We start from the raw sequence: 24,190 nt of genomic DNA, 5'->3' as shown, positions 1-24,190 counted from the left end.
ACTTTTTACATACCCAGGTCTTTAGTAATAGAATATTTAAGGGTTTAAAGCATTTTCAGGGAAAACGGATGTCCAATATATTGTTTTTTGAAAGCGTTGCTGAACTCATTCATCACTTGTTCACTTTCTTTTTGAATTTCCCAGAATAAGTTCCTGAATCCGTATTTCTGTTTTTACTAAGTCTTATGGATTTCATTCTGACCAGTTGGAGGAAACTGGTTGAGAATGTGGATATGAAAGGGAAATGGATAAAAGTGAGCAAGAGTAACTCACTTATGATATCTAGGAAGAGAAGAACAGCAAGAAAATGAAAATGTTCAATTAAACAGCTTTCAATAGATTTAGAAAAATGTTCAAGCAGCAAGAGAGTACAAGTAGATTATGAGGTTCTTCAAAAAAGCCTGTAGTAAGGCCTGCATGCTGAGAACAGATAGGAAGTACAGCAAGAGAAAAAATAATGAGCTCTTCAGCAACCTGAGAAGGGAAAGCATATAGTGGAAATGTAGTGCAATTATTAAAACTGAAGGTAATAATAATATACAATGATAAAATTAAACAATTTGAGTTGCAAAATAAGAACAACTAGCAAGGGATATGAGGTATCACAATAAATCATTGTAAACTTACACATTATACAAGGAAGAGCAAAAAAAAGAGTTTGTCCACAACTGATGCTAAGAAGGCTGAAGTGTTCTCTATCTTTTTTTTTTCTTCAGTCTTCCTTAAATGTCAAATAATGTTCAGTATCAAATGGAATTCACGCTAGTAACAAAGGGCAGCAAAATGCAGGCTAAAATACTGAAACAACAGTTTAGAGACTAATCGGGTTAGTGAGATGTTTTCAGATCAGTTTAGCCTGATAAAATTCATCCTGAGGTGTGTAGAAAACTGGATGACACAATCTTAAAATGGTTACCCTTAAAAACTTAGGAGGAGTGGTGGGACTGGAGAATTCACGAAATGAGCAAGTGTCCGCTTTCTCAAAGGGGAAGAAGGGGAGTTCTGTAGACCTGTAAACTTCAGTCCCAAGAACAACAAAATTGTTGAGGTTGGAAAGGACCTCTTGAGATCTCTAGTCCATCCCTGTCCTTGCTCAAACAGGGTCAGCTACAGCAGCTTGCCCAGGACTATGTCCAGTCAGGTTTTGAATATCTATGCAAATGAAGACTCCACAAACTCTCTGGGCAACCTGTTCCAGTGTTTGACCACCTTCGCAGTAAAAAAGTGCTTTCTTGTGTTCAGATAGAATTTAATCAGTTTTAATTTATGCTTATTGCCTGCTGTCGTGTCAAGGAGTGCTACTGAGAACACTCAGGCTCCATCTTCTTCATTCCCTTCCATCAGGTATTTATAGACATAGATGAGATTTCCCCCTTGAGTCTTCTCTTGTCCGGGCTGAATAGTCCCAGCTCTCTCAGCCTCTTCTCATATGAAAGATGCTCCAGTCCCTTAAGCTTCTCTATGGCCTTTCACTGGATTCATTACAATGACTCCATACCTTTCTTATCCTGAAATGAGTAATCAAACTTCTGTGTGTCTGGAACATAACAAAGCAAGAAGTAATGGCTGGTCTGAATTTGCTAAGAATGGATTATATCGAACCAACTTAATTTTATTTTTTGAGAGAATAACAAGTTTTATGGCCATGGAGGAATGGTAGCTGTCATTCAGACTTGCCTCAAGTTTTCATACTTTCTCATGCACCATTCTCATTAGCAAAGTAGGGCAATGTAGCTTGAATTAATGTAGCTGCTATTAGATGGGTGAAAACTGCTTGGAAGAACACATGCAAAGAGTAGTTCTTAACGGTTCGACTTTAAACTGGAAGTGTATATTGATGAGAATTCTGCATAAATCCATCCTGAATCTGATACTATGCAGTGGCACCAAGTTGCATGAGACTCGTAAGTACATTGAAGACTAAAGTAGAAATCAGAATGGTGTTAATACATGTGAGAAATGATTGAGGAAAAAACAGGTGGTTAGGTAAGGACAAATGGACAGCTCTACACATTTGGCAAGACCAATCAACATAGGAATACTGGATGGAAATTAACCGCATTTTTAGCATTTTTGTTAAGAACTATCTGTTAAAAGGTTGTAGTAGATCATAAGCTGAACATGTGATTCAACCGTGTCATGCTTTCAGAAACAAACATCATGCTAGGTTGTATAGCAGGAGGTGGTTATTTATACAACACAAAATACAGCTCCTCTTGGTCCAGATAAAGCTTCAGCAGCAGTAAGATCATACTGGGAGTTATCATCAGTTATGATTTTTTAAGTAACTTTTTTTTTTTTGCAAGGATAACTTTAAAAATGTTCTCCAGGCACATGGACATGTTCTAAATTTAAAATGTCCTCTGCAGAGTAGATACAAAAAGCAAAGTCCTCTTAACAGAATAGAAAAGGTTGGTTTCATTTTAGCAGGATCAAAAATTCAAAGCATCTCTGTCTCATCAAAAATGCTTAAGGCTGAAACTGTTCCTTCCCATCTGCTAAAGGCTCAGTTTCCATTCTCTCACTTTTGTAATGAAATACAAATTTATGACCATTCAGGAAAAAATTCTGTTGCAATTAAAGTGGAAAATTTTGGCATGCCAGCTCTGTTATCACTGAGTAGTTTTCTAACTTTAGAGCCAAAATTTGGATCCTGCTGAGTTGGCAGGACCTCCTGAGAATGATTGAGAAAACCCTTAAGTTAGGAACTTTTCTACTTGCTTTACTCGTTCGTGAAACCTAGTCTCTCAACTTAGACAACAGTAAAACTTGGAAATTTTAATTTCAAAAGTATCATTCATTGTAGAACAAACTGTATTTCTAACTAAATAAAGCAAAACCCAAGGGGAGGTTCGTAAGTATTCTTCAGGAGTCTGATAATTAAGCTCTACTGTGACAATTAGGATGATGGTCCATGAATAGGGAGCTTTGAAATCTCTTCCATTTATTATTTCATCAGTTTCATCTGAAAAATTAGCACACAAACAAGACCTTTTAGAAAAAAAAAATCCCTTTTTACTTCTTTTCAACTTCTAGTCCTGTGTCATTTCAGTAGCTTTACAACTGGTATGTTGCCGAGGTTAATGTCTTGAGTTAATCTGCTCGTCCAAAGAGCGCAGGCCACTTGGGCTTGATTGTGTATCACGCAACTCCTCTCTCACTTTCTTTTCCAATACCTTGAATGGAGGTTACTGGTAGTAGTCTGCTTGATTCTCGTGAAGAAAAGAAAATTACTATTCTGTGAATAGTAAGATCTGATTTATCAGCTCAAACAGCAGAGTAATGTCAGTGAGATCCATACTGTACACCGGACAGACATCCCCACATAGTCCATTTGTGGAATGACGATATTATTTGAAACTAGCCACTTTTTTCCGTGCCAGAGGGAATAGTGAACCTCAGGCTGCCAGGATTGTATTTTTTAAACCAATTAGCAACTTTTCAGGTACAAAGTTCAATCAGCTGCTTCTGCAGAGCGTACTTGATAAGATAGTACTGACAGATAAAGTTAAGGCTTCTCCCTGGCAGCTCGCACTGAAGTGACATACACTGGCATTGATACGACTCACAGGAACGGAGGGTGGCATGCTGCATAACGAACCTGTCATACGCTGTGCTGTGAGCTAATGTGTCAACAGGCTGCAAACTGCATCGTAGCATTGGAAGCAAGTTAAAATATCAGGCAGCTACATGATACGACATTTACCACCTGTCCATTCCAACAGGAAAAGTGTCGCTTCATCTTACGACCAGTGCTTAATTTATAAAACCAAATTCAATGGTAGGTAGATATGTGATGTTTGCTGTGTGCTATTGGGTTTATTCTGCTAAAGTGTAATGACATCCCACTGTATTTCAAAGCAGGCTGCAAAACTTTATTCAACAGATGCGCCTTTCCCTAACCGTGTCCAAAATTCTCTTTTATATCTTCACTATTTAAGAGATGCATGACTTCTTTCATTTTTAAAAACCAAATGTCATAATTGTAATGACCTACTACGTAGACACAAGTTTTTAATTCACATCTCATATTTTTGGTATTTATCGTTTGTGTAATGTATAATCTCTTTATGTAAAATAAATTAATTATCTACCAATGATAAATACATAGCAGCAAGTTAGTCCCAGTAGCTAGTTTGAACTTGGTTTATAATTGTCTGTATTAATTACAACACAGGTAAGTATGAAAAATAATTTTCAAAGAGATGACATCGTTTATTAATTTTCTGATTTTCAAATACAGTGCATTGCATTACTACTTATCTTAAAGCATTGTTCGTTACTAATTAAAAACACAGACATTAGTATCACATTTCTTGTCTTTTGACACCTCTTCAAAATCCTGCTTTTAATTTCTGTATATTTATGAAAAAACTAGGTTTCATTGTTTTCAATAAAGGAGCATTAAAAAATCAGTTTAAACTGCCACAAACTGAATGGGCATCGGGCTTATAAAGGACTTAACCTTCAGTAGGCTGTGGACGCAAGTCAGTCGTTATTTTGGATCAGGCTAAGACACTTCAATGCAATAGGTGTCCCTTTCTCACAAAAAAAAAGATGTTATTTGTTGTGGCAGTGTCAGGTTTCTAGAGAGGAATGTGTTCAAGTTGGATACATTCTCCCAAGATTTTGTCTTTGGAATTCTTACAGTACTGACTATAATTACAGGAAACGTGAAGAGGAAAGTAAGAGAAAAGAAGCCAAGCTGCAGAAAGGGGTGCAGAACATGGAACAAAATAGATGTCGAGTACAACAGAATCCTGCAAATCGAGAGAAAACTACCAGCGTCCCACAGTTACCTAATAAACAACTTGATACGCAGAATAAGAGACCGCTGTCCCTCAATGCTTCACAAATTCAACCGGGGAGAAACAGTAGAGGTTCACCTAAAGCTTGTCACAGCAAAGGGACACCAAAGGAGAGTTGCCTGACAGCAGAGCCTCAGAGTGAAGGTCATAAAATCAGGCAAGGTTTGTGATCTTTTTTAATTGTCCTGATTACCCTTTTTGTCCATGTCTGGGGGTGTTTTGTATATAGGACCTGTTTTACTCTTTCTGTCATTTCTTGTTCTTTCATTAAGCAATTCGTATAGGATAGAGTTAGATACAGATTTTTTTACTGCAAGTGTTCTGTCAACTTAAGTAATCAATACCACCAGAATCTACGGTGTCTGTAAAAATACCTAAAATATGTGAGAACAGGTTGTTGGGAGTTGTTCTATTGCTTGCACTGTTTTGGAGAAAATTAGATTAAAGATATTTGGCATATTTGTGGGATTCTTGAAGAACGTCAATGGAGAAATTGTAACTCTTGTCTTTAAATAAGGTGAAAATGAGGAAATTGTTCTAAGTGACATCTCTGGCAAACAGAGGGAGCTGTTCAGACAGCTTTATTCTACATGACAGGGTTCTCCTATGACCTGCTTTGAAGTCCTCTTGTTGAGAACAGTCTAGGATATTTTTTGAGAAGACAGACTGTTTTTAGAAATTGTACAATGAAACAGTGTGTCAGAGCTCTTTCTGTTACTTTTCTGCTCCACCCTTTTATTGTATCTGTAAATGCATCATCAGTTTATCATCATTTCTTGACCACTCCTATATTAGTTTTAGGAGCCCATGGCTCAAAGTTTCAAAACCGGTCACGTTAAAGCATCTTTTTTATCATTAGAAGCAAAAATCAGATAAGTAGTTTATTTAAGGTAAGTTGCAAAAACTCCTTCAGATGTAAAATTATTGCTAATTCCATGAATCAGAATATTATAATAATCCAAAGGGAAAGAAAGTCAAAGAGCTGTTCCTACTGAATCATTTTACCTAGATTTCTTTAGCTTTTACATGGAAATGTGTTGGTAAACAGAATACTTGACTGTACTGTCATAGTAAAAGCAGACATACATATCTTAGCCTTACATATACTGTGGTAACTAAGTAATGATAAACAGAGGTGTTAAAAATTCTAGCAAGCTTTGTCTGTATATGTAGTAACTTTATATTAATTAAAATGTTCAGATGGCAAAGTAAAAGCCATAAAAATAGCTGGAAACAGTTGTTGCCAAATGAAAAATGGATAGTTGTATGAACATAATGAGGAGAAACTGATAAGTATGGGTAAAAGAGAAAGGAGAAGGAAAGATGTGGGGAGGATTAGAACAGTGAAGAGAGAAGAGAAGGACAAAGAAATTATAAAGGAGGAATGAACAGCCTTTTCTTTTAGTGACCCCTAAAGTGCATCAGTCAGACTCCCACTATTTCTTGGAGAAAATACAGTGGTTTCGCGCTGAGAGAATGACCTAAGGAAGCAGGTAGTAGGTAGTCCATGGGAAATGTGATACTTACGTTTGAAAAGTCACATTAATGTTCAGTTGTCTACACTACCTTTCGCAGTAACCTAGGGAATTCAAACCAGCAGCAAGTGCTAGCAGTATGTAGCTTTGACTTTTGATTGAAGGCTTCCCTGAAGTTGGAGATTTCCTGAAGTAGCTATGGTAGAATAATTTTTCCATGTTGATGGTTTTAAAATCATATGGGCTATTGCCTGGAGGTCTTTAAAAGCTGAATATAATTTCTGCAGGAGGTAGAATTTTTAAATAGAAAATTCTTCACTGTTGTTTATTATCTTTCTTCACCATAAGTGTTGAGCATGAAGACTCTTTACTCAAGGTTCTTATGAAAATAACATGATAACATGTCTACTCCTTCTACAGCGAGACCAGTTTACCTTCAGAGATCATAAAGAAAGCCCCCTGTTGCCCAGTGCAAAAAGCCTGTGTTTGAAATAAAATGCTATGCCATTTTTACATAAGCATTCTCTTGTCGTTATTGGAATGATGCCAGGAAAGTTGGTGCAGTAAGGATCAAATAACGAAGTCCCTTAATCAGTTCTCATTAGGTGTTTTAATCAATCCTCTTGTGACCAAAACTTTAATGGACTTCATTGGATGTTTTATTGGAATTAAATATAAATTTAGATCCTCTGGGCTGGCACTTAGAAAGATTTTCAGCAATTGCAAATAGATTTTTTTGTATCTGCTAACAATATATGAAACCTGTGATTTAGTTGGTGGGTCTATTCTGATCTCTTCTTTAGTCAGAAGTCCTCTTTCCCATGTATGTTATCTCATTTGCCTTAATTTTAGTAGCAACAGATAAGGGTTTTTTTTGTGCTCTGTACTTGTTATTGCTTGGTTTTCCTATATAAGAAAGTTTCTTTCAACCTCTAAATATTATATAGAATACTTAAATGATGGGGTTTATTCCATTCCCCAGTTATCCAGTTGTTCAGATTGGGAAGTTTTGCACATTCTACATGTAACAACTTAAATGTGTTACAGTAAATGCGTTCTACATGCTGTACGTACAAACCAGGTAGCGGGTTTTGGTGAGTTCAGAATGACAAGGCCATTTAAAAGGCTGTGTTCTTTTTCCCCACAACTGTAAAAATTAACATGTTGGGAGATAAAAATAGAGTTGTGCGAGTGCCAGAAATTTCATACATTTTAATTGACTGTCAGCCCTATAGCATTCTTATTGATGGCACTGGCAATTTTGTACTTGGCTACATTAGGAGTGGGATTATGCCCACAGAAAGGTTGGCTTCAAAAGGCACGTTTTTTAAATTGTCTGTTCCCCTGATATAATGAGAGAGAGAGAGGGATTTTCCTTCTTCGTTCGGGGAGATTAAAATAGATAAAAATTAATTACTCAATTTAATAATATATTAAAATAGGTTAAAATAAGAGACTTTTTTTCCCCTGTCCCAGAACATACAGGGCTAATTACCCATATGATGGTCGTGTATAAGTCAGAGTAACCTCTCAGCCCATACTGACCCGTCACCATGATAAATCTCTGTTGGAGACATCGTTGATGATAATCCTGAGTTTATTCTGTATAATCTGTTCATCTGTCATATTCCATTATCCAGTCAAGAGAGTATCCTGTAAAAATGTTACAGTGATGAAAAATGTAGCATGGTTTTATCAGGTTTTGGATAATCCAGAAGATTTTTTGTATCAAATATGTCTTTCTTTAATTTTTCACCCCTTACCTACCATTTAACACCTTGTTTGTTTGTTACGTTTCATCCTGTCTGGTCTATTTTCTCATTCCCCTGTTTGTTAGTTTCCTAACAAAATAGAAGGTGGATGGTAGATGGAGATTTTCAGCTTTGCACTCCAGTCTGGCTTCTGAGTCATCCTCACAAGAGTGTTTAGAAGTAATTATCACACAGGATTTATTTTCCCACCCTAGGCTTGGAAAAGAAATCTTGCAGCAAGGGAAAAATGGGAAGGACTTCAGTAGTTTCAGGATGTCAAGGAAAGTACTGAGAAGCCAATTGCTCTGGGTTTCCTGGGTCAGTGGGTTATCCTGGCTGTCATCATATGCCAGGATGCAGGGTTGCTAGAGCAGAAGTTTAGCAAATAAGCTTGAAACAGGAAAGGTCTGTTATGGTGTCTTCACTGGAACAAGCAGGTGTGTTCATAGGGCTGCATTCCTGCACCATGTGATGAGCTTGTTTCTTTGAAGAAGGTGGTGAAGGTGAAGGTAGCTGAAGAAATAGTTTCTCCCTGTGACCTTTTTTTAGGTATCTAACTCAAATGTAGTGTGGGAAAGAAAAATACTTGTAGAATTGTAAGCAAATAAAGAAGTTTGGGACTGTACTGTTACAGGCAATCATGTCCTCTTCTGATTCTTCCTGTTTATACACTTTTCCATTTATGTAAATCCTAGTGTGCCTCAAAGCTCATTGAGCAAAAAAACTTAGAGGCATAAACTATGTTTTGCTGGATCAGAGCCTGAATATTGATTTCCATTTCTCTGTCTAAAGATTCATTGAGGAAACGCATCAAAAACAAGTCAAGTGGTGTCCATTTCCACTGTGGCAAAGCAAAAGAGGGAACAAAAGTTGAAGTGAAACATCAGGTTGCAGCTGCTGCGGAACTGGATGGAGAAAAGCAGAAGGAACACGCTGTTGAGGCAACGGCTACTTGTGCTCGGAGGAGCAGAAGGCATACTTCTGCTTGTAGGACTGCTAGTGTTGGGGAAAAATTAGGAGATCAAAGTCAGTCTTCATCCGGCAACAGGGACCATTGTGAAGGGACAGCTGTGTTCTTCTGCAACGTCAGTTGTACTGGTGAAACTGCGAGAAACTCAAAGCAGCGTGAAGCTTCTTCCAAAGGCAAAAGACATCAGCAGAAATCCAGAAATAAAGAGGTAAATGATGAGCGATGTTCACCAGCTGGCTCTAGTAGACCAGGAAGTGCCAGAACAGTGTTTTTAAACACCAGAAATGACAGTTTGCATCCTGTAGAACAAACTAACAAAGTGGGAAATAACGAATTAACAAAAAAGGCCTCCCCTTTATTGTCTGCTGAGGCAGAACCTACCGGAACTGTGCCAAGAAACACGGCAGCGTGTTCTGCTCCTGATGACAGTTTGAACTTGGATAAAACAGGCGTAATTGGATCCAGGAATGCAAATGATCAGTTGTGTTCTGTCGCATGGCAAAGTACAAATATTGAACTAATCCCTTTAGAGATTCGAATGCAGATAATAGAAAAAGAAAGAAAAAGAAAAGAGCTGTTTCGGAAGAAGAACTACGCTGCTACAGTAATACAGAGGACATGGAGAAGGTAAGATACTGTTTTGGTAGCTAGGGAAGAGTGAGATACAAGTAGATGTAAATTACATTATGCTTGTTGGCAGTGCACTTTATTTGGTCCTTTTGCTTACAACATTGCCAGGGCTAAATCAGGAATTTAATAACCTTTCACCAAACAAGTGGAAGTGGGTTTCAGTTGCCTAGAGTTACATTAGTAAGTTCATAAAAAGTACAAGGTAAGTGATGACTTTTAATAATTGGAGAAGTTATTAAACTTCTATTTCAAGCACTGATATCTCTTTAGAGAGTGCCGATCAAGATTTGCCTAAGCCTTGAGTTCACTGCTGTTGTGTTCATAGGCAAACTTGCACATGTAGGGATATAGGGTTTTTTCTGGAAAAAGGTTTTTGTAACCAGATCCTTCACTGCCATTTATTGACACACCTGAAGTTGTATTCTGACCTGTCTTTCAACTGGATAACCAAACCAGAAGAGGTTTGGAAGCTTGGATGGAGTTTATTGCCAAAGCTAACTTGAATAACTGGATCGAGCAGGAACAGCTGCTGTACAGCAGCAGCAGACAGGAGGGAGCGAGATGTCGCAGTGTTTGCGTTCCACAGGACTGTCCTGCTTTCATGAATGCATGAGTTTCAACCTCAGAGATAGAGTCATTCTTGATGTACACGCTCCTTAATATTTAATTTCTTATCAAAATGGACAGGAAGAGTATGGCAGCTGTAGGTGGAGCGTATAACATGTACATAATTCTTATTTCCTATTTTTTTAATTGAAATTTTCTTCAGTTTTGATGAGAATGCCAAAAACTTCTCCCAAGTAACAGGCGATAGGACAAGGGGAAATGGCATCAAGTTGTGCCAGGGGAGGTTTAGACTGGATATTAGGAAAAATTTTTACACTAGAAGGGTTATTAAGCATTGGAACAGGCTGCCCAGGGAAGTGGTGGAGGCACCATCCCTGGAGGTATTTAAAAGACGGGTAGACATAGAGCTTAAGAGATATGGTTTAGTGCTGGTTTTTGTCAGAGTTAGGTTGATGGTTAGACTAGATGATCTGAAAGGTCCCTTCCAACCTAGGCAATTCTATGATTCTGTGGTAAATTGCTGATTTTTACTAATAACTGATCTTTCCAGGTCTCTCACTAGTTTTAACAGTTTCATATATGTTTTAGTATTTCTTAGCATTCAGTCAAAGAAAAAATAACAAGGAAGTTCCTTTGAGAGCTCAGCTCTCACACCCCACGGTACAGTTCAGTAGTGATACAAAAATTGTTCCCCTGACCAAACTGTATCAAAGGGAGCAGGTGGCGGATGTCTGGGAGCATACAGAGGGTAGTAACCTCCTTTGTACCAGTCCCTGGGAAACCTCCAAGTTTCCTGCAACAGCAGAATCAGGTCTTCATGCCCCACTGCCTGCAGAATAAATGCTGAATCAGTGGTAGACCTCCCTTCTTCTGGGTCATGTTGGAAGCTTTGGTTCCCTCGGAAAGAAATTCAGAGCTTTTTCTACCCGCTGCTGTGCCAGGAGCCAATGACTAGCTGTCTTCCCAGTGCAGGGCAGCGTTGGCATCCAGCCCGCCCTGCCACAGCGTGGAGCAGAGGCGAGCACTCAGCAGCTGGAGCATCAGGGGCTGCTCTCTCTGTCACTGCATCCAGCTTTGGCTCTTCAGCCGCTCCAGTAACGTCCTCTGGGCCGCATCAAGCAAGGCCAGGACCAAAAGTTAAGAGGGAACGGTTCTGAGTACCTATTGTAAAAGCCTGCTGTTTTAACAAGAAAAGATCTTTTTGCCACGTAGTACCACATAGCTCTGAAAAGATAAAAAAAGTTGTGTTGCTTGCTTTCAGTGGTGCTCCAAGGCTTAAAAAATCCTCTGTTTCTTATTTTGCAAGTGTTAACCTGTGTTCCCTACTGTACGAAACACCAGGGAGCTAAGAGACAAGTGTCACTAGCTACTTGTTTGTGGAGTCTTGAGAACCAGTATTTCTCCTATTGCTTTATACAGTTAACTTACAAAGTCTGATGAAGTTTTGTCTTTCAGAAAGAGCTGACACTGACCATTTCTAGGGAGGGGACACCAGACCAGACACCCCATGGTCCGAGCCAACAGTCTGTTTGTTCCTAAACTGATACATGGTCATTTAAACATTTGTGTTGGCTCAGCAAATACTTCTGTTGGCTGCAGCTCTTTTACTGATTGCTCTAAATATTTCCAAGCATGAGGTTGGATTTATGGTCCATTAATATTCCACGTTATCTCTTCACTGTTGTTGGAATATAAAAGTTACACTGGCTTTTGTGAGTACATTCCTATTCCAGGAAAAGTTAAAATTTTGGAACATAGTATTAATTCATTTTTGAGCCTCTCTGTTTTTGGTGAAAATGCTGACTTTTTTTGTACGGTATCACCTATTTCCATATGTCTGTCATCTTTGCTCTGTGTTTGCTATTTGTGCATCCAGCTCTGGGATCCCCAGTACAAGAAAGACATGGACCAGTTGGAGCATGTCCAGAGGAGGGCCACAAAAATGGTCGGAGGGCTGGAGCACCTCTCCTATGGGGACAGGCTGAGAGAGTTGGGGTTGTTCAGCCTGGAGAAGAGAAGGCTCCGGGGACATCTGATTGCAGCCCTTCAATACTTAAAGGGGGCTTGTAAGAAAGATGGTGAAAGACTTTTTACCAAGGCCTGTACTAACAGGACAAGGGAGAACAGTTTTAAACTGACAGAGGGTAGGGTTAGGTTGGACATAAGGAGGAAGTTTTTTACGGATGAGGGTGGTGAGGCACTGGAACAGGTTGCCCAGGGAAGTTGTGGATGCCCCATCCCTGGAAGTGTTCAAGGCCAGGCTTGCTGGGGCTTTGAGCACCCTGGTCTAGTGGAAGGCGTCCCTGCCCTTTGGCAGGGGGGTTGGACTAGATGGTCTTTAAAGGTTCCTTCCAACCCAAATCATTCTGTGGTTTTGTGGTTCCCGGCCACATTTCTCATACCCACACCGAACTGCAAAGCAAAGCAGCCACTTGTTCTCCCAATGATCCACCACTTCTGCCATCAGCCCGCTCTGCTGCTTCCAAACGCTATGTAAGCAGCTGAAAATGTCCTCCTCGGCCTTCTTTTCTAATGTAGATCCCGAATTCTTGTCTTATGTGTTCAGCTCCTTTTACATACCAAAAAGGTAAAGTCAGTCAGGAGGAGGTTAGGGGAGTATATCCCTAAGTGATACTGCTGCTTCTGAAGACCGTGTTCTTTTCACTTAACACAAAATTAAAACCCTTACAAGGGAGTAGGCACATGCCATAGCTTTCAGTTAAACTGTAAAGATGTGTAGTAAGTGCTTGTGCAGATTTCCTCACAAGAACTGGGATCTAAAACCTTGTATTGAGCTAACTTACCTGTGAAGAATTCTTTGCATTCCATTTAGAGTTTTGACTAAAGATTTCGGCTAAATCTTTCTAAACTATTCACCTGCTGAAACAGTGATGGTGTGTTACCTCACCAAGAAGTGCATGCACGCACTTACAGCACGTGGAAATCGTGGGGATTAAAGATTGTCTAAATGACATTTGTTATTTAAAGAATTAATAAAGAAAAATAAATATCTCGTAAAATACTCAAAACTCATATTTTATAGAACACTAACGAGGATGATAAATTCTGCAAGGCTGCAGGAGAGATTAGTTTGGCAGTTCCTCCACTGTCATGTTGTTACTTCTGCGGACACTTTACTGTTGCTAGAGCTTTGATGGCGTTCATAAAGTTTGCGGCAATATCCTAGTGCATTTATTTCAGTGATTGTTTTGATGCAGAACACAGAACAGTTCATTGTGTTGACTACTACTATGTCAGTTACTCCGACGCTCTCTCTGAAATACCTAATTTCCCACCCACTGTACACCGAATTACAGTTCTTAAGCAGGTCCCTACTGTGTGGTTGTGGGTCCCACTGGGTCCTGTGCTTGTCTTTTGGGTCCGGGCTTGCACTGATAAATAGCATGTACTTGTAGATAGCAATAGAATTCTACATTAACAATTAACATATACATTAGAAACATGTAGAAGTACATGCTTGAATTCTGGCATTTCTCTAAATTAGCATTAAATACATTTCACTGCAAATTTTATAGTCATGATTTACTTACTGAATGTTTATTGAGAGCCGTTGTGAGCGACAACACAATGGTACTGGTCTACTTAAGTATATTAAACTTGCCTTTCTTGGGGAAACGTTTCAATTCCCCCAGTTCACAAACTTTATAAATGTAGTCCTCAAAAGTGTATCTTCAGGTGTGTGGCTTGCCAAAGGTTAATTGCTTATCCTGCTCGGTGAGGCTTACAGATCCTGTGTCTGGCTTGCTCTCTCCTGGGGGGCACTGAGGCCTGTGCTGTTCTCCAGGGTCCACAGCGAGTCGACAGAAGCTGGAAATAAGTTGGTTGCTGTCACTGTTGCTTTCCTGCTGGAATCAAGCTATATTTTTTTTTATATATCATTGCTATATGCATACTTTGACCAGCAGTAGTTTTTAAGATTAGAGCTTCCGTAACAATGAATCTGAACACCATCTGCCAGCTTTGTCGTTCTGCACAGATATTCCACGTTTCTTTTACGTGCAGTAGTTTTGTTGACTAAGCATTGGGTATTTTGTTAAGGCACCACATCAGATGCAGAGAGCGTCAAGCTTGGTCCCATTCTTTTTTCTCACTAGGATCAGAACGATCTGTTACGGGAGAGCTGAATTTTAAAAAAGTGCACATGCTCTAAAGATAACTGCCTGCATCTTCTCAGAGCCTCCCTGTTGCCAAAACTTCTCCGTGGCAGAGCTTTGCTGCTAAAAACTACCAGAAGTTTTTTACAAACATGAAATCGCAGCTGGGTGCAAAGGTGGAGTCCCTGTGAATGGCTTATTTCACATATCAGCAACGGCTTCTGGCAGTAATTACCGAATTCCATGAGAATAGCTTACTATTCTTTTCTGCTCCAGTCTAAAACAGTTCCCCAATTGTTTTTCCTGCAGCGGTATTCACGTAACCCATCCTTAGCTCAAGTTATGGCAACACGTCTCTGTAATTGTGCCCCCCCTTCACTTTCTCTTCCTCTCTTACCCATTTGAAAAGTTGTAAGTGACATGTTATTTAACAAAACTGGATCTTTTTTTTTTTTCCTCTTCTGTCTCTTGATAATCCTCCTGTTCTGAATTCATACAGTGCTTTGCAACTTACAGGCACTACGGACATTTATTGGTAAGGTGCAGTTGCTCCCCACATTTGCTGTGTACTTTAATGAGCTGTGTAACAGTACGTGCCTGAATTCTGAAGCTCCACTAAATTAAGATTAAATACGTTTGTCTCACCCAGCGAATTTCACAGAGGTAATTTACTCAGCTTATCGAAAGTTTAAAATTATTGGGGCTGTAAGTGAGCATATCATCCCCCTTTGGCATTCTATTGTGCTTTTATGTACTCATTTTCTGTATGTGGCTGCTGTTCTGTTTGAATTATATAGTTCATTGGCTTCTAACATATATTTAAACAATTTGTATCTGGTTGCGTTGTCTTTTGTTTTAATTTAGAACTTGTTGCAGATGGAGCAAGAGAACAAAATCACCTCTTTCTCCTCCCTTCCTCATTCCCTTTACAGGAGCATCCAGTAGAAGCCTTTTTGAATGCTGGAGGGAATGATGATCAATGTGTTTTGGCCTGTTACTAAACACTTATAATTAATATTTTACAAGTGTTACTCAATGTTCATTTGTGACAGGTTTGTCCTGGGAAGATTCAGAGTTAATTGCTAGGCCAGTTAATTGACTTGTGAGTGTGAAATGCCAATATCTGATTGAACACTTCTATCTGATTCAAGAAGAAAACCCCCAAACCGCTCCTTGTTGCTGGTGTCATTAGCCACCAAAGTGGGAAGAAGGACAGATAATCTACCGCTGCCACTTGGAACGGGGCTGTGACTGCCTGTAAGGTCACAGCAGCCGTGGCAAGATTGGGGGAGGGGAGGGGGAAGGGGAGGGAAGGGGGAAGGGAAGGGAGATTGGTGAAAACAAGGCGAGGGGGGGGCATCTTCAGAGGAGGGATGGAAAGCAGCTCAGTTTTCTCTAGAGGAACGCTGCCGTTGACCCCGCAAGAGGTAGATTTGGCTCGTTTCTTGCGCTGATCAACTGAGAATACAAAGTGTCATGGCACACAAGAAAATTTGGTGTTATTAAGCTGTGAATATAGTGAAAATGGGAAAACAGTATTGATTATGCTGTTATATCCTAAATATTTATAGGTTTTGTCTTCTCCAGATTTTCTATATATTTTAAAGCAGTTGATAAGCTGATGTTGCAGTATGGTAACTTTTGATACGCGTAACGCCAGATCTTTATTGACTGTGCAAAACAATGAATGCATCCGGAATTGAACCCAGCTCCTACTTTTTCTTCTGAGCAAACATTTCTCATCCAAATGACTTAGCACGTCAGTGGGAGCTCTGTTTTCCCAGTTACTCATGTAATCCACCATGTGAACTGATGCGTGGCAAGCGCCGAAGTTAAAACAGGTCACCTAAAACAAGCGCTCTTCTCTTTTCTGCTCTCTAGTTACCAGCTAAGACAGGAGTTGTTTCAGCTTCTTAGTGCTAAGCGGCAGTGCAAAGAAGATGAAGACAAATGGCGACAAGAGACAGCTGCCTTCTTCATTCAGGTTGCTTGGAAGAAACAGCTGAACCATAGCCCTCTGAAATCGGTTCCGTCATCTAAAAGTCTGAAATCTGTAAACAAAACCAGCTCAGCCATAAAAACCAGCAAGCAGTCCATCCTGAAGCAGATATATGGTAATTTTGTCTTCACTCTTTTTTAAATACCTATGCTTTTATTTTTATAACAGAGTGTATTCTCCTATACACTTCTTACCTAATCGTTAGGGATTTCAGCTATTTATAAAAATCAGTCTGAATCTCTGGTATTCTGGGTAATTTTATTTCTGTTGCAGGTTGACAGAAAAAAAAGCCCTTCTGTGATTTAAAATGGCTGTGGCTAAAGCCGTTTGGATCACCACGTGGCATGATTCCAGTACGGGTCTTGAGCAACCAAACCTTTCTGTTGCCAGAGCCGCTCACATATATCAATACAGAAAGAGAATAAAGCAATTAAACTGGGGATAGCTGGCTGTATCGACGCACAGTGGCTATCTGGATCACGGTTTAATTTTTTCAAGCAATATTTTAAACTTCTTTGGGGTTGTGTTGATTTTGCTTTAAATGTTTCCATTTGTAAAATACGGTCTTGTCCCGTGTTAATAACTTCCTTGTTTGAAGGCATCCAGTCTTTACTGGAAGGGTAAGATCATCTTTTATGATAACACTGAAGTGCTCTGCGCTACGCCTGAACGCGCCTGGTGCCAAGGAAGGCGTCCTGAAGAAAGGGGAGAGTAAAAGCGTTGCTTTTAAACCTTGAGTTCCTTTACAGTGTGGATCAACTACATGTACTTTCCCAGGTGGTAAAAGTCACATCTGTCATGGCTCTGTAGTTTAGATAGCCAAAAAGGATATAAATAAATCAATAAATAAAGCTAATAATTTTATTTTCCTTCTTTTTAATAGCAACTTCAAGATGTATCTTATAAAGTTCAGTTGTGGTTGTCCCAATTTTCTGTCATATAGAACATCTCATGAGTTTCCTCATCGTAAACGAGAATACTTTTTAGGGTAAAGTAACGCTAGAGCCTCCTTAAATAGTTTATAGCTATACGTAACCGCATCTCTAGGTCAATAAACACAGAGCTGTTCATCTTGTGTGTTACAGGACGTTCTCAGGAAGGCAAAGCGTATCAGCCAGCAAGACCTCCTTCGAAGCTGAAACTTTCTGATGTGCAGCTGGTCTCAGGTAGGACACGTACACTTTAAGAATACTTTAATGTTTATATATAGGTGGGATTGGTTTCATCTGAGAAAAGAAAAAAATAATCTGCTCAAGAAGCAGGATCTCATATCGAAACACGTAACTACTAACCTGTTGTGATTGCACGCTCTTTCTTTCGCTAATTTTGGACTTATCTGAGCACTATACTTTTATCCTTATGTTGAATCATTTATATGAAAACCTATTTTCACGGGGCTTTTACTAGGAAAGACCTTGATATAATAGACTTGTACACTCATAAGCCAGATAACATTCACCTGTGGTTAAAATGGTCTCGTATTTTGGTTCAGCAGCAACTAGCCCTATAAAAAAAAAAAGAGTGGATTTATACATGTGCCAAGAATTTAGACACCTGTTTGGTAGAAATATATGGTTTAGCGCATAGAAAAATAATTGAAAATCCAAAGGTACCCATCCGATCTCTGCCCTTTCTTCTAAAACGGCATAATGGGGTTCCTGCGCTGCGCACAGAGCCTCAGTTATTCCGTAGAGTTTTACTTGCGGTAAGTTTTGAGGCACTAACGAAACCATGCATTTATTTGCTGCTTAGCTCGGGAGCTGTGTAGTCATTACCAGCTCTTCCTTGGGAAAACCTTACTTGTGTTGTAACTGAAATGGTATGTATGGAGCAGGTATCGGGGCTGCGGGGCTGGCGCGATCAGACTGTCAAGCCGTGCAGGCAGATGGGGCTACACCACGTAAAACAGAACAGCAGCAAAGAACAGAGGTTGTAAAAGTATTAACAAGGTCATTAAAAGCTGGAACTTTTATGCATTGACAGCTTAAAAATGAAGTTAGAGTACACGGTCATCTCTCCTACTACTGCTTTTCTAAATGCCATTTTTAAGACTTTTTCAAGAGATTTGGGCAGAGAGGAACCTTCTGAAATTCAATAAGGGCAAGTGTAGGGTGCTGCACCTGGGGAGGAATAACCCCATGCACCAGTACAGGTTGGGGGCTGACCTGCTGGAGAGCAGCTCTGTGGAAAAAGACTCTGTGGAAAAAGATCTGGTGGACAACAGGATGACCATGAGCCAGCAATGTGCCCTTGTGGCCAAAAAGGCCTATGGCATCCTGGGCTGCATCAAGAAGAGTGTGGCCAGCAGGTTGAGGGAGGTCATCCTCCCCCTCTACTCTGCCCTGGTGAGGCCGCACCTGGAGTACTGTGTCCAGTTCTGGGCTCCCCGGTTCAAGAAGGACAGGGAACTGCTGGAGAGGGTACAGCAAAGGGCTACCAAGATGATGAGGGCACTGGAACACCTCTCCTATGAAGAAAGGCTGAAGGATTTGGGTCTCTTCAGTCTGGAAAAGAGACGACTGAGGGGGGACCTTATCAACACTTATAAATACTTAAAGGGTGGGTGTCAGGAGGATGGGGCCAGGCTCTTTTCAGTGGTGGCTGGGGACAGGACAAGAGGTAACAGGCACAAACTTGAGCATTGGAAGTTCCATCTTAACATGAGGAGGAACTTCTTTACCCTGAGGGTGGCAGAGCACTGGAACAGGCTGCCCAGAGAGGTGGTGGAGTCTCTGTCTCTGGAGACATTCCAAACCCACCTGGACGCCTTCCTGTGCAACCTGCTCTAGGTGACCCTGCTCTGGCAGAGGGGGTGGACTAGATGATCTCCAGAGGTCCCTTCCAACCCCACGGTTCTATGATTCTATTATGCACTTAGTGGGGGCTGGGGGCTATGGCAATGTTAGCCCTTCGCCATGTGATGGTTTAGTGCCTTGTTGGCCCTTTGGTCTTCATGGTTGTGTCACACATCGTTCTGCGGCAGGCCACAGCTAGATAGCAACAAAGCGAATGCTTCAAGGAGCCAGCAATTCCGATAATTAGCAAAGGGAAGTAAAATACTTTTTCCAACTAGTTTAAGAAAACTTTGAAGTCACAAGAAAATCTGACAGTAGACGTATCCTTGCGTTTGTTAGTACTGCAGGTGAGTTTCTGCCTCATTGACAGAGGTGTTTTTCTTCCACTGTTTGAAAACTGTTTTAATTAAGAGGCCTGACCAGACAGGTGTTTGATTGCCACCTCTTCATGCAGCCATGAATCTAAATTTTAAAAGAGCTTTAGCAAATAATGCTTCTTTTCGTTTAACTTTTCAGGACAACAGCTCTCCCTGTCTTCTAAAATGAAAAGGCTTTCTTGTGAGGGTTGAGCGTCCTTTGCTTTCATAACTTGGTGACGAATAGGATAGTGATAGGAACTCTGCCCAGTTCCTTCAGAACACTACCTACTTTTATTCACCTAATAGCAGCTCAGGGAACTTTAGCCCTTACTTAAAGACAATAACATGTTTTTCATCTGCCTGCCTTTGTGCATGACAACATTACGTTTGTTGGAAAAGTTCAGAGCTGTCAGTGGCTAATGCCAGATCCTCTGTTTCTGACGTAGGTGCCTGGAGAAGGTCAGAATGGACTCTTCACTTCTTGATTCTTCTCTCACAGAAGGTAGAGCTGGGGGAGGCGAAGGCCGACTGTCAGCTCTACTTTTCATGTTCGTACAGGGGAAAAAAGCATGCAGTGACAAATCTGTGACAGGGACTGACACCAAACTCAGTTCACTTACTGGCACGAGCAGGCGAAACGCTTTGGACTGGGGACGTGCAGGAGGGACTGAACGGAAGTGTGCAAATAAGTAAGGGGGGGGGCAGAGGATGCTTGTAGGAAAGGAGTGTGTGATGGGATATACGGACATCAGGCACGTGCTTAAAAATAGTCTGGAAAACAGGGCCTTTATGATTAAAACAAATTTGGAACCTGAAAGTTGTTCCTTTTTAAATATACTTTTTATTAAGTAATGCCTTTCTTCAAATGCAGTAGGTGGTATTTAAAGATGCTCACTGCAGCCAGCCAGGTAAACCCGGGGGGTTTTTTGTTTCACTGTAGACATCGAAGTGTGTTTATAGAGTTACAAAGGAGGAGGTTTTTTTGCAATTCTTGGCATTAGAAAGACATCCTTAAGATGTGCTGGTTTCACCCCTGCAATGAAATGTTCAGATTTGCACTGGGGCTGACCTTGGCTAGAATGGGATAAAGCACTGAATGTTTGCATCTAACCTCTACAAAACTGGGACCGGAAAACACAAGTATTATTTATAGCACAGTACAGTAAATAAAAACATTGAATTCACCAGACATTCACCGTACTCAAAGCTGAGAACAGGCAGCTGTCCTGGTCTGAGGACTTTCATGTTTGCTTTCTAATAATTCAGAGTGTGCTCGCTTTAGCCCTGGCCTGGCTTTCCCTACCTTCTAGAAATGACCCAGTACTTAACGCTGCTAAATATTGCTCAACAAAGTCTCTTGCTGCTCTTCAGCAAACTCAGCCAAGACCATTGTGTCATCAACTGAGGCGGCAGCCTGGAAACCTGCCTTCGTTTATGAGGGTAAAGCTCAAGTCGAGCTCCATCATTACAGGCTGCGTTAAATGCAGGCAGTAGCCGGCTGTGTAAGCTGTACCAGATGCCAGAACTTTTACTACGGATAATCAGAAGTGAGATGTCAGGAAAAAACGCCCGTTCTTTTCCTGGTAGATTCATTGTTCATGAATTTCTAGAACACAGCGTAGATTAAACTTCTTTTTATCCCCTGGAGTTACTCATCAAAACCATTTTGTTCTTTTACAGTAAACAACCTACAGTGTGTTAATTTGCTGGAGAACATGGGAAAATCCAAGCAATTTTCATACAACATGAGGCCAACCACTGCTGCGAAATCAAAAAATACAAGACTCAAGCACTAAGCAAAACTGACTGTGTGGAATTTAAAAAGCACCTTCCGGTACAACTGTTATCTTCCGTAACATACAAATCACCTACAACATATTAAACTTGAACACATTTGCAATTTTGTATTATCTCATGCCAAGCAGACTTCTAAGGAGTTGGACTCATTTTGTGTACAAATTAGGTTTTTAATGCGGCTATTAATTTATTTACTGACAGGATGAAATCCGAGTTGCATTTGGAAACAGCAAACGAAGCGCAAAGCCCAGCATTGCAGTGGAGCTGCAGGGGCTCCCCCAAGTTTTCCGTTGTCAAAGGTAGGATTGTTGAATGTGTTCAAACGCAGTTTCAAAGGAGAGGGGGAACTGCGCTAAAGATGTAACGGTTCCGGAATAGCGTTGTTCAGTTTTACCTCATTTATTAAATGTATTTCAAAATCTAAAAAAGGAATGGAAGAACAGCCTGCATGGCCCACTTCTGTACGAAAGAAACAATTGCGTCTTAGCTAGCTCTGGGCTGGGAAGGAAAAGCGGAGATGTTGACCAAAAAATACTCCGTAAATAAATTGCTTTCCACAGCCTATAGAAATTGTTAGAGGGGTGTTTTCTACCCTTTATCACCAATTTTTTCCATATTAATAATTATTTTTATACATGCACAAAAAGAGTTTCAACAGAAAGCAAGAAACCTATTCTAGAAGAAAACTTGTTCTTATAATAGCTTTGGAGCTGCCAGTGTACAGTAGTTACCTTGCACAAAGTATTTAAAAATATGAACTCAGCAAAAATAAAACAATTTTACTCTAGTTTCAAAGTACATTGTTTTCTCTTTTTTCTTCTAGTTGGTGTTAGATAATTTTATTATTTTTTTTTAATTAGTATGATGCTTTGAAACAATAGATGATTGGAGTGAATACAGGTCTGTTTCTCTGCAAGCACGTAAAGCTCTGGGGAGACTGGATTTTCTTTAACAGCCCTCACTGTGGTCACCACATCTACTAAACCAACGTCTAAAGTAACGTCAACTAACATTGCTAAAGTAACATCTACTTGCTTGAAAAGAAAGGCAATAGAGGCGTGCAGATCTTTGTAAAATTTTTATTCTGTTTCACTTACAAAAAAATTGACAAGCTTTGTTCCAACATCTTCCATTCAAAACTAAATAGAAGTAAATGCTTTACAAATAAATGCAGTTCGACCTCTTTAATACACGGCGTTTATAGGGCCGGGTCCCTGGGGGTGAGAGGCAAGGTAGATGTTGAAACAGTAATGGAGGTCTGTCAGCCACTGCTCTTGAACTTCACCACTCTTCAGCGTCTAGAAAGAAGGGGGAAAAAAACCATTAAACTCAGTATCACCAACAGCGTTTGCAAGGCTTCGCTCTGTTTTTACAGTTAGTCGGGTGCGCTGTTAAAGGTACAAGATGGCCTCGTTCACGGGCACACAGTGACATTATTCTTCTCCTTTGTACATTTCAACACCGTACGTCTGTTAAAGCCGAAATAATAAAGTGTTAGAACTTGCTACACTAAGTCGGTGCTACATTATGAAGCGTGTGAATTACACCAGATGTGATTTCCTTACTCTTGATTACAGTGCCTTGCTTACTTTCCAATTCTGCAATTTACAGTCAATTAAAATGCAAATGAGCATGGTTCTACTAAAGCAGGAGAGCTCAGTACCCCCCAGTCTCCAGGAGAACTGCTACCAACAGACCAACACAGCCCACAGGCCGGTAATTCACTCTCCTTTGCATTCCCGAGTAGTTAAACACAACCCACCCACAGTGGGACATCACAAAAACTGGCCCAGGCATTTCCAACGCCAAAGGAACTCAACCACCTCATCCTCTGTTAGAGAACCTGCCTGATACTGTCCTACATCTGCTTTCGCCACCGCTGAGGTTATGTTTCTGGTAACAGAGCTTTTAAGAGCCACTAACAGATACGCGTGGCTTGCTTAGTCACACCTGTGGGACACACAAACTCTCTGCGCTCAAAACCAGTACGAGCTTTGTGTGAAGGCAGCTTCAGATTCTTCTTCTGAAGAGAGAAGCAACTGTAAGAGTCTCAAGGCCACTGGAACGTAGACGCATGAATAGAAGGGCCGGGTTTTGCAATATTTGAAAGAGTATTTTGCACCGTGCGTTATTTGTCTGAGTTAATAACATCTTTGTACACCTATTTATCAGAGCAGGGGTATACGGAAGAGACTAGTTTCTTATTTTGGGCCAGCTCTCCCTCAGACGGGCTGTGTAGGCAATCCGCTCCCAGTGGAAGCCAACTGCTGGCCAGGGCCACTGGATTGGGTGCAACCTAAACTTTGGAACTCTCATCTGTGCAGTGAGCACAGGAGCTTGGACAAGTAGCAGCCTTCTGCGCAGCCTGGACTTCTGAGACAAATAAAAGACAATCACAACTTGTGTTTTGCTAAACATCCGTTCTTCGTGTTCGCAATAATTCTTAAACCTCGTATATACCCTTGTGACCCGTGGGAGACAAGGAGGAGTTTCATACCATGATGTCCTTGATAATCTGTTGCACCAGAAATTCGTTTGTGATCATATGGCTCCTGAGCTGACCGTGTTGCATTAGTAAGCGAAGCAACTGAGCAACAACGGGCAGTTCTTCCTGACAGATCCTGCTGACTTGCAGGCTTTGCAGCATCAGCCTCAGTAACCGCGGCAGGAGTGCTAATGCAGAAATGCACGATCCCCACAGCATATCCCTGAGAGGGAAAAGAGAACAAAAATGGAAGTGATCCAGGACACGCATTTCAACTGTGCTTCTGTGAACGAGCCTCACAGCTGCACAAGGCAACCTGCCTCTGTGAATTCAATCGTGCCAACTGCCTTCAACATCGTTAGTGCTGAAACAGAAAATTTGTACCAGAAAATGCTAAACTTGAAAATATTCTGAAGTTATGTACGGCATTAGAAAAAAA

The 24,190-nt window shown here is 40.5% G+C and overlaps 2 protein-coding genes across 12 annotated transcripts in view; one reads left to right on the top strand and one right to left on the bottom strand.

Moving 5' to 3' along the window:
* Window positions 1–22,185, top strand: part of INVS (inversin) — a 101,446-nt gene extending 79,261 nt beyond the window's left edge. For all 8 annotated transcript variants that reach the window (XM_063326352.1, XM_063326351.1, XM_063326353.1 and 5 more), the window contains 5 exons: window positions 4,669–4,970; window positions 8,827–9,631; window positions 16,198–16,430; window positions 17,401–17,481; window positions 21,150–22,185. In XM_063326352.1, the coding sequence (XP_063182422.1) occupies window positions 4,669–4,970; window positions 8,827–9,631; window positions 16,198–16,430; window positions 17,401–17,481; window positions 21,150–21,265 (1,537 nt within the window). In that variant the 3' untranslated portion in view covers window positions 21,266–22,185. The remainder of the gene's footprint in view (window positions 1–4,668; window positions 4,971–8,826; window positions 9,632–16,197; window positions 16,431–17,400; window positions 17,482–21,149) is intronic.
* Window positions 22,186–22,329: 144 nt separating this feature from the next.
* The window catches only part of TEX10 (testis expressed 10), a 60,275-nt gene continuing 58,414 nt past the window's right edge, over window positions 22,330–24,190 (bottom strand). For all 4 annotated transcript variants that reach the window (XM_063326362.1, XM_063326361.1, XM_063326360.1 and 1 more), the window contains 2 exons: window positions 23,764–23,974; window positions 22,330–22,564 (listed from right to left, as the gene is read on the bottom strand). In XM_063326362.1, the coding sequence (XP_063182432.1) occupies window positions 22,451–22,564; window positions 23,764–23,974 (325 nt within the window). In that variant the 3' untranslated portion in view covers window positions 22,330–22,450. The remainder of the gene's footprint in view (window positions 22,565–23,763; window positions 23,975–24,190) is intronic.

This window comes from Chroicocephalus ridibundus, chromosome 2 (assembly GCF_963924245.1).
Source record: "Chroicocephalus ridibundus chromosome 2, bChrRid1.1, whole genome shotgun sequence".
Classification (NCBI taxonomy): domain Eukaryota; kingdom Metazoa; phylum Chordata; class Aves; order Charadriiformes; family Laridae; genus Chroicocephalus; species Chroicocephalus ridibundus.
The sequence above is the reverse complement of the archived record's forward strand: the minus strand, read 5'-3'. Positions and strand labels throughout refer to the sequence as shown.